At 45.9% G+C, this 10,325-nt stretch overlaps 1 protein-coding gene across 2 annotated transcripts in view; it reads left to right on the top strand.

Moving 5' to 3' along the window:
* Positions 1-3,071: 3,071 nt before the first annotated feature.
* KIAA1671 (KIAA1671 ortholog) overlaps positions 3,072-10,325 on the top strand; it is a 21,192-nt gene continuing 13,938 nt past the window's right edge. Inside the window, exons 1-3 of one of the 2 annotated variants that reach the window (XM_035896725.1) lie at positions 3,072-3,255; positions 5,824-5,987; positions 9,153-9,271. In XM_035896725.1, the coding sequence (XP_035752618.1) occupies positions 5,841-5,987; positions 9,153-9,271 (266 nt within the window). In that variant the 5' untranslated portion in view covers positions 3,072-3,255; positions 5,824-5,840. The remainder of the gene's footprint in view (positions 3,256-5,823; positions 5,988-9,152; positions 9,272-10,325) is intronic. The other variant, XM_035896735.1, reaches the window with a different exon arrangement.

The following is a 10,325-nucleotide window of genomic DNA, read 5'->3' as shown; positions in this document are numbered from 1 at the left end:
ATGGCTTAGATGCCTTCGCTCCCTGGTGTTACTTAGGCTGGCTGCAAGGAGTTGTTTTTTACCATGTTCTTAGAAAAGAACATAAATATATTTAGAGCTGGTCATTCACCTTGCTTTCGTGTTTGTTTGCACAAGCTCTAAGTGGCAGCAGTTAGTTCTAGAGGGAAATAAATGGCATTAAACACCACCATGGCTGAGCACAACGCCTAACACCGGGGATCCGTTTCTATTGAAGTTTGGTAACATTGTGATAGTTTCAGGAAATCCCGCGGTGTTTCATGGGTCTGACTGTGTATATTTTGACTGCTCTCTTCTAAAACATCTTCTGAGTTGTCTGAGATCTTTGTTGAAACGAGCAGTGCAGCTTCCAAAGTCTGCGTGTTTGTTATTCGCTTGTTGTCAAGGCATCCTATCACTTGCAGAACATCTTTAAATCTAGTCCTTAAACTAAAAAGCCCTTTTTTCTCAGGCGTGTTTGTTTGAAGTTTAACTTGTGTCTCCCATGGAAAGATGTTAACTGTGCGGAAGAGCTGTGAAATAAAGTACTTCAAGTAGGAGGTGTTGATCTCAAGCATGGAGCGTTTCAAAAAAAAGCAAATCTCTTCCCTTCCTAGCATCACAGTGTAGAACTGTCTTGTTCTGGCTTGTGTCTCTTGCGATGTGGAAGATGAGGGATCCTGTTCGGCTCCCAGTGCCAACTTCTATTAACGCTGATGAGAGTTGCGTGTGCCCCCTGGGGGAGCGTGAACCCCGCCGTCCCTGGGGTAGGACAGCGCTGCTCTGCGCGGGATCCTCCCGAGGGACAGGCTGGCACGCCTCTGGCTCTGAGCCGGCTGCGGGTGCCTTCTCGGGGCTTCATTTCTTTTTTAGCTTGACTGCCTAAGGCTGAAAAGAAAATGTAATATGTTGATACAGGAGGGATTTTAAAGATGTTCCCGACTATTTCCTCTGCTCTGGTTTTCTGCTTTCCCACTTCCCGGAGGAAGTGCTCTCACGGCTCGCTCAGCCCTAGCGACGATGATATTTAGAATTTGGTTCTTGTCTGCTTTTTGCACATCAAGTCAACCTCTGCTCTATCTTCAGCCTTGCACTGAAACCACATGATATATGCGTGGTGAGTGCTCAAAGCAAGTTACAGCAGCTCCATTTTCAGGATATAGCAAAATGACAAACTCTGAAGTGTCTGAAATCCTGAATGGAGTGAGGAGGTGAACTTCACTGAGAGTCACTGCAAAAGCCTCGGGTAGATTTCATTGCACGACGGTAACCAGATTCCTGGCAAAATGAATTTAATCTGAATTAATTTGGCCACATCCTCTGTTGTGGCCAGCGTTGGCTCTGGGTAGACGTTGGGTCTCTCTTTGGTGCTCCTGCCTTTCAAATCACAAGTCTCTCAGCTGGACCCAGCTGCCGGCAGGCACGGCTTAGCTGGGGGTTACGAGTGGAAGATCCGTTAATGCAGAAGCTAAAGACCGTCAAGCGGGGGAAGTCATTTGTATGTCAAAAGGTGTGGAAAATGGCAGGGTTTGGGGAGCTGTGATAGTATTCTGGTTCAAGTTCAGGCTGGAAGGGTGTTGCTGGGAGGATGCTGTTTGAACGTGAGTAAATCATTGAACTTGCTGGCAGTGATTTCCTTTGGATCCCTCGTCGCTGTTTGCAGCAAATGTGGGGTGGCAAGGACGATCCCCGTCAGCTCTGCACCCACCCGCTGGTCGAATCATTTGTGGCGCTCAGGGCTGTTGCACAGTTTGGGTATTTTGATGAAGGTGAAAATGTTTTTTATGGTAGGGTGAGGCATGTATACGTTTCAAAGGGATAGATGTTAAATACAGTGGGTTTGGATTTGTTTCGATTCAATTCAAATGCAGTGCTAAAGCAAAGAGTTTAACTTCTAAGATCAAGGCTGCCTTTGCTTATCAGCAAGGCCGCAGGACTCGTGACAAAGCCCATCGTGGGTGAGGTATAAAGCTTTTTAACGGGGAGCAGCTGAGCTGCTGTGGGGGGGGGACAGCACAGCTTGGGCTGGTCTCTGCCCTCGCCACCCGGTTGCTCTCGGGTACCGGCTGTTCACAACTTACTCCTGGCCTTTGCTCCTCAGGGGTTTGGGGCTGGAAGGGGACCCTTGCCCTTCCCCTTATTTCTGCAGACGCGGGTCTGCTTTTCTGCCATTTTTGCCCTGCTATTCCAGAGTGAAGGGGTTGGGACTCAAGCCTGAGCATCAAGCTGGGAAGCTGTGAAAAGGTGGAGAATTAAACCGGTCGCCCTCTTAGAACGACCCGTGTTTCATAAGGTAAACGCTGTCATCTTTTAACATCAGGGATATAATCGGTTGATGCTTATCGTATCCCGGTGGAAGAGGTAGAGACAACACATGGCTGAGACAGCCCCGGTTGCATAGCAACAGTGAGGATGCAGTGGCTGATGTCATTTATGAGAATGTTTTATACTGTGGGCCTTGGTATGAACTCTGCTGCCCATGGAAGAATGAAGCAAGCGTTTTACGACGGAGCAGCGTGGATCCTGAGGATGTGACAGGGCTAAGTAAGCTGTGTGTAAGGACTTGGGGAGCTTTCGCACGCCGGCGGGGGCAGTTGGGGCACGCTGCTGCCTCCCCAGCCGTGCGCTCGTGCACCCCTGCACTGGCAACTGCTGCAGTTTGCCACCTTCGGCTGGCTTGTCCTCTCCAGCCTCGTCCCAGGAGGGCGGTGGGGCCAGGGGATGTTCCCCTTGAGCGGGCACCAAGGCTGCTCACCGCAGCCTCCTTACCCGCTGGCCGCGGTGGCGATGGCCTGTGCAGTGATGCAAAGACCTTGAGGTTTTGAGATCGATTAATTCAATTACTTTTGTCACTGCTCTTAGACTTGCTCTCCAGCATTTGCAAAGTGCTTCCTTGGCTTGAAGCTATTTCTTGTGCTGAGTAGGGTATTGGAGAGGGCCGGGGAAGTCGTCCTCGCGTATCGATGCCCATGGGCGGAGCCTGCTCTGGAGGTCTCTTAACTTTCCTCATCAGTGAGGTCAGAAAGAAAATAACACAATTCCTGGAACTGTTTATCTGTCACTGCAGCGTGGAGGGTGGGGTGGGAGGCAGAAGGTGCTGCCTTCTGCCTGGGACATTACACTGAGGCAGTTACTCCTCGCAGCAAGTTATTTAAACATTGACTGGGTAAATCTTCTCGCGTGCTTGCTAGGAACTTGCTGGAGCGTTGGTCTTGAACCATGACTTACTCCTTGTGGGCAGCACTAATTCGCCGGATAGTAAGTATCTATGGAAATCCTAGGGTGCCGATTCCACAAAGTTAGACTTTCCACTTGCTCTATTGGCATTTAGATACTTAAAAAGAGAAAATAGTAAGGGCTGTGAAATGTTGCATAGTTTCTAAGGCCCTCTGTTTGTGGTGGGGTGGGTGGGTTGGTTGGTTTTGATACAGTGTTATGTTCTTGATAATTCTGTTAGTGGTCCAAAATATAGAGTTTTACCTTTTAGTAATAATCCTTAGAATCGTTAGAATAATTGTAGAATAATTCAGGTTAGCCAGGGCCTCTGGAGGTCATCTCGCCCAGCATCCTGTTCAAGGCAGAGTCAACTATGAAATAATAGAATAAAATTTTAATAGAATAAGGGGTATTGCCATCTTCCTGGCATGTTGCAGGGGAGCCACTGGGGCGGTTTCCTGGATTTGTAATGACTTGGAAACTCTCCTTAAGTGCAGTGTCACACTTAAGGGGCAGGGAACTTCTGAATGTAGGCAATTGGAGCAAAATTCTGAATTCTTTTAATTAAAAAAAGGAGGGGAGAAGGGGAAGCTTTTCAAGAAATTAGCAAAAATTTTTCTCCTTGAGCTATGTATCAACAAGGCAGATGGCCAAAGCTTCATTCCATCCTGCAGTTCCCTACTCATATTCAATTTATACCAGGAGATTCTTAACTTTTAATTTTTGCACTTCAAGCTGCGGGGTGTCATTTTGGCTGTCTGATGTCTCGGTCTCTTTTGCAAACAAAGATATTTTTGAAACTGTCTGTGCAGGTTCTGACTCATGAGATCTCTTTCAGCTGGTATTCCTCATATGCCAGGTCTTTATTTCACATCAGTGCAAAAGAGTTTTTTGCAGAAATGTATGCGTTCATTCTTAGTTACGGTTAATTTTTGTGCTGGTAGGGCCAATATCGCGTGAGCATCATTTTCAGGAACTGGAAATTGCAGGAGCAGTCAGCCCTGGACTATTGCCAAACTCCGCTTAATTCCAGGGGAGTACCCGAAAGTGGCATAATCATGATGTCTCCTTTTAGGAGAAGAACTAGAGGCAAATCTGTATACAACTTGGCTGCTTTATTTCATACAAAAATTAAGTTGATTTTTTTCCTGGCCACTGGTGTAAGAATTATGAAGTTAAAGATCAATGCACGGAGAATTACAGCATTTGAATGCTGGATCGAGAGTAGTATTTATTTGATTATGGAGATTCCTCTGTCATTATAAATAAGAAAATTCCTAATTTGGGTTTATCTTGTGCGCTAAGAAGACACCAGACCCATATTTTCATTGCCTTTTCCTTGGAAATGTCTGCTTTTACTGTATCATGAATATTCTGGTTATCAAGGACATGGCTGTATCTGGCCTAGCTTCATGTGTTGTCCACCTCTTCTTTCAGCTTTGTTTCTGCTTCCAAGGGATGGGTGAAGAAAGAGGACGGATCATGGATATTAGCACAAGTTTGTTGAGTTAATCACGGGTAGTTGTGTCTTGCAGAGAAAAAGGTTTCTGCTCAGATATCTGTTCTTAAGAGCAACAGAAGTCGAAGGCAGGTGTGTCATTTCTTTATCTTGCAGGGCCTCTTGTTCTGTGGAGTTCATACATTAAAAAAAATACATCATGTTCATCCATCTGAAGAAGTGAGCTTTAAATTAGGATTTAGGCTGGGGGACAAAGTATGAAGCAGAAACTGATAATGTTGAACCCTGGCAGGGGTTGCCCAGAGAGGGGGTGGAGGCCCCATCCCTGGGAACATTCCAGGCCAGGTTGGCCGGGGCTGTGAGCAACCTGATGTGGTTCAAGGTGTCCCTGCTCCTGCAGGGGGGTTGGGCTGGGTGACCTCTGGGGGGTCCCTTCCCACCCAAACCATTCTATGATGCTATGAATGTTTGGGAGCAGCACGTGTTGAAGTATTTCCTTCTTTCTCCTCCTGGTACTTGGGTAGAAGCTGGCGTTAGTGCACCTTACTGTGCCCCTGGATGCCTCGCGGGGGGTACCGGGCCCGGGGTAGGGCCCCTCGGGTTGTCTTCTGTGGTTGGATGTAAATTGATGTGATACAGGGCGCTGTGTGATACAGTGGGCTTGTGGCAGACCTGAAAGCTGTCACTCTAGTACATTCAGTAAGTCTTACATTATTTTCCCAATCTGTCATAGGTTTTAAAGCTTTCCATTTGTAATCCCAGTTTGTTCTTCATTCATGCTCTTTGTCTGTAACACCAAGTTGTTCCAAGTGAAATGTTAGTGCCAGAAAACAGAAATGTATCTGTATGATCTAATTTGGGTTGCTTGTGTCTAAAAGCATCTCAGCCATAAGCCACAACGGTACACATGTATCGTTCTCAGAGGACTTGGGTAATTTTGACTGGTATTTAAAAACCCCCAAAGTTTAATAGCAAGTTTAATAGCAAGTGCTGTCCAGAGAGCATGAGGGCTTGCAAAGAAAGAAAATGCCCCCCCCCCCTGCCTCTGCCCCCCCCCTTGTTTTTTGACTAGCCTCTACTGGTTTTTAAAAATAAGCTCATAGTTACTGGGAATAAACATTCTGAAAACAAAGGGAATGGATTTTTCCTAGGCGCCTCCAAGGTCCCGATGCGCAGTGCTCCCGTGTTACCAGATTGCCTTGAGTCTTTCTGCAGTGCGCTGAAGATGGTACGAGAGAGATCTTCAGACGACAAGCTAAGACTCGTCATCCTTGTGCTTGCCAATAGTCACGTACTGGAGAGAATAATCTTCATGGTTTGTTGTTGCTTCCTTCTCCAACACACGCCATCTCCCCCAAGCTGCACGGGCTATAAATTGCTTTTCTGCGTCACCCTCGGTGCCCCCAGCTGCCACCTCCTCCGCAAGCTGGGGCGAGGATCAGCTCCTCTTCCCTCGCCCCATTTGGGCCATGGCTGGTACCTTTTTTCCTCTCAGACAGCTGACCAGGTTATCGCACCTCATTAAATTCTCTGCAGTTCTTCTCAGCTGGTAGAAGCCAGAGTCTTTAAATGGTTTAGGCCTAAGGAGCCGTTTGTAGACTTGAAAGAATGTTTATTTTTTCCAACTAATCATTTGAAAAGCATGGGTTGAAAGGGATCACCAGGGGGAGATACACAGTCGTCTTCTGAAATCAGTAGCTTCCTCCAGAAGCAAAATGCAATGTTACTTGATATAACGAAGTGATCTCTTAGAATTCAGTGTCTTATTCCTCATATTTAGACTTTTCAGTTTGTTTTATTGAATTTAAGTTCACAATGTCTACAGAACAGCAACATTAACTTTTTTCCAGCCTTCTTTTGGTTTTTAGCATCGAGAATCTGAGTGTTAATTGTGTCATTTTGGTTATAACACCGCATCTCAAAGTTCAAATATATATAACGTTAAGCAAAATGTTGCCCGAAACTGAGGAGTATGGGCTTGATCGGTTTGTCTGCCGTGTAAAATTTTATTGTGAATTACTGCGCCCTCAGATGAGCAATATATTTGCATCCTAATTTCTTTCCTGTTGCTGCTGAATGGTACTGTCTGGGTTGGGCATGCTTTATCCTTGCAACCATCGCTTTCATGAGAACAGAGCACACTTTATAAGCAATGTCTCCTAAATGCAATACATGAAATTGCTTTTCTGCTGCTCCCGTTCCCGTTTCTGAGCTGGTTTGGACTATATTGCCTAGTTAGCAACAATGCGAGTACTTGCAGGTAGCGCAGTCAGTACCGTGCGCAGGGATCACCTGCTGTGGTTGTAGCAGGTGGAAAATACTGGCTTCCAACAAAGAGGAGAACATGCTCGAGTCTGGGTCGCCTGTTCGTGGCAGCAAGCGTTACCCGGGCGTATCAGGCAAGGGCTGTCGAGGCGCGTGTGGCACCAGATGCTGCGGTTACGGCTCGTGATACCGATGCAACTTCTTCTGTGCAGCCAGTGGCAGGCGTTGATAAAGCCTCTGTTCGTATTGTTTACAAGAATGCGGTAGCTCGTCACGTCCGTGCACTTGTTAGCGCCGTTCCTAGAAGTGAACCAACTTGCCAAAGGTTCCGTGGCCACCAAGTGACAGCAGAAGGCTGAGCCCAAGAGCGTTAGCTTAGCCCCCCGTGCAAAGCATGAAATTGTTGAAGCTACAGAGGGATCTTGTGGAAGGCAAATCATGTCCCAGCCAGGTAGGAGGAGATGCCCTGTGGTTCCTAAAAAATGCCAGGCCATTTCCCTGCCACTCACCTAGCTGTTAGAAGAAGCGTGTGCCGTGCTCACGGTTGAAAGCTTGTACCTGGAATGGACTAAAAATGTAAAAACTCAGCTTACCTCTGGACATACATGTGTATATATATCTACATAAAGTGTAAGAATTGCTACCAATGAATTATTCCAGTTACTCATCTGGAAGATGAAAAGCAGGAAACTTCTGTTCCTTGTAACTCCCAAACGGAGACCCTGTTTTACTTCAGTATTGCAAACTGCAAGTTTTACTTTGTCTAGTGATGGTGCATTGCAATAGTTGGAATAAATGGGGAACCTTTTGTTACTTATTTCACCCAGAATTAACGTAGATGACTGTGTCAGCAGCAGAGGGGATGACAGAACCAGGGAACGGCAATGGCTGGGGGTAGGGCTGGGGAAATAAGCAACTCGTTAGGAAAGATGCAAGCATTGTGGGACTTCTTCAGTAGCCAAGTATCAGTGTTGGTGAATTATCCTTAGTGTCAATGTTTTTATAATCGTAAGGCAGCGTTCTTTAGGCTTAGGAAATTAAGGACACAAGGAAACACCCAACCTCTTTTTTTTCCAATAAGATTAAGGAATCCCGTTTCATTGAATGTGGTCATTACATTGCGTGTGCTGCCTGACCTGAGATAGCGGTGTTGGTGGTTCCCACCAGCGGGTTCTCCCAGGTGGGCTTGAGGGGGTGAGTGGGTGATGGTTTGTTTGGCTTGGGGTTTGGGTTTTTTTCCTTTTTTCTTAAAGAGAGGAAAAGCTTAGGACAGGTGGAAAACAATGAAATATGCTGTCAGATGAGATGTTCATAAGCAAAGTTGACACGGCACTGAAAGCCATACTTGTATTTGTTCAGGGTAATGAATGCAAAAGGGGCCACCATTGAATTATCTACACGCAATGTATTATTTCAGTAACTATCGAACCTCGGTGTGTAACTCAGTGCCACTGCAAAACAAAAGGTGCGACCGCGCTGTATTCTGGAGCGTATTAACGCTGCTCTGCTGCAAATCTAGGGTGCAGCAGCAGGAGCTGACCCACTTCTCTCCCCTGAAAGGGGCCCTTAGATGCACCGTTTCCCTCATTAAAGTAGCAGATCTATGAAATAAAACCACGTAAGAAATGAAAGGTTGGAGTAGAACACAGAAAAAACACTGTGGTCTGTCCTACGTTGTACATTGCCTTTGAACTTTACGTTAGCACACATCAATTTGTGAAGGGCTTTCTAGTGTCTGGCACTATGCTTATTCATTAATTCATGCTTTGTATTTTGAATGTCTTCCAAAGAAAGAGGTGGAAAATAAAAAAAGGTACTTTTATTAAACCCAGGAAAAGAGCAGCAGAGTTTGTTTCCCTCATATGCTTGGGGAGATTAAATGTAGTCCCCAGCAGAATTCTTTGTGTTTGCATAGGCGCATCTAAAAATTTTGGGCAACCTGAGGTAAGAGTAATGTTAAAGCAATACGGGGTTACTAAAACCAGGGAGGCAGTTCTGGCACCTAGAGCCAGTTAGTTGCCCAGGAAAAGAGTGCTCATTTTACAGAGAATGGGTGTCCTGAGTTCATAGCTGTTGCCCAAGTTTGTGTTTATTCCCAGTTTTAGGTTGACCAAGTTTAATTGGTAGATTTAAAACCACTGTTGCAAATAAAATCTGTTCACCGTTTGACTCGGGGCTAAAGGAGTGCTGAAGTGTCGCGACTGTTCTGTTGCAGGACCAGCTGAAGCAATGCTTCTCCAGGCAGCCCCCGGCAGTGAAGGACACAGACACGCTGGTGCAGGAGCCCGACAACCAGTACGGCACCTGGAGCGAGCAGCGGCACAGCGGGGACAGGTAAGGGGGAGCACGGTCCCCTCTGCCACGCACGCGAGCTCTTCCCTAGCTGAGCAATGAGAAGAAACTGTTGTGTTGGGTGTGTATGGGTGCGTAACGTGGGTACGTGTGTGGTTTTTTTTAAAGTTGCATGCTCAGACTATACAGTTCCTTTAGTCTAGAAGTGAAGAAATATTTCTTTAATATCTGCAAATTGCAGTAAGGTTTGAAATTTAAACTCCATCCTCTAGTGAGAATGCAGTATCGCCGCTTTCATAAGTAATGACAAATCCCGCTTGGACTGGAATAGATTTAACAAGTCTGCTGGTAAGTGAAGCACAGGTTAGATGTTTTTTTTTTAGTGCTAAAGTGGTAGAAAAAAGATATGGGAAAAACATTTTTTCCCAATAAATACACCAAATGGCTTGGACCGATTAACATCGGTAGTAAAACCTTTTTTACGCTTTGTATTTATGTGTGTGTAATTACAGTTAGAAATGTACATTTTCATATTTAGAAAGTGGTTTCCTGTGTGTGTGCTATGTGCCTCTGATGGGTACAACGGGTTCTGGGAAGGCTTTGCTAAAATTGTCTGATTGCCTCCCTCTCGGGTAGATAAGGAAGGGTCTGACTGTGGTTAGGCAGAGTACACTAACAGTTTGGGGATTTGCTTTACGTTTTTTTTTGGTTTTGTTTTTTTTTTTTTTTTGTAAATTTGGTGTCTTAAGGGTCTGACTGTGGTTAGGCAGAGTACACTAAGGTTTGGGGATTTGCTTTGCGGTTTTTTTTGGTTTTGGTTTTTTTTTTTGTAAATTTGGTGTCTCGCATAGCAATTAACATTGCCTTAAAAGCTGTGCTACTCGAAAGGCCGAATGGCAAAAGCTGGTTGGAATGGGGGCTCTGAACGCCAGGCACCTGCTCCAACAGCCCGGTGCCGTGCCGTGCACCTCTTAGGTGTCCCAGTAACCTCAGGGGAGGATGCCCCCATAGAATCATAGAATCTCAGAATCGTTTAGGTTGGAAGAGACCTTTAAGATCATCAAGCCCAACCGTTCCCCTACCCCTGCCATCCCAC

This window comes from Egretta garzetta, unplaced genomic scaffold (genome assembly GCF_000687185.1).
Source record: "Egretta garzetta isolate BGI_Z169 unplaced genomic scaffold, ASM68718v1 scaffold390, whole genome shotgun sequence".
Lineage (NCBI taxonomy): Eukaryota > Metazoa > Chordata > Aves > Pelecaniformes > Ardeidae > Egretta > Egretta garzetta.
This window is presented reverse-complemented; position numbering and strand designations above follow the sequence as displayed.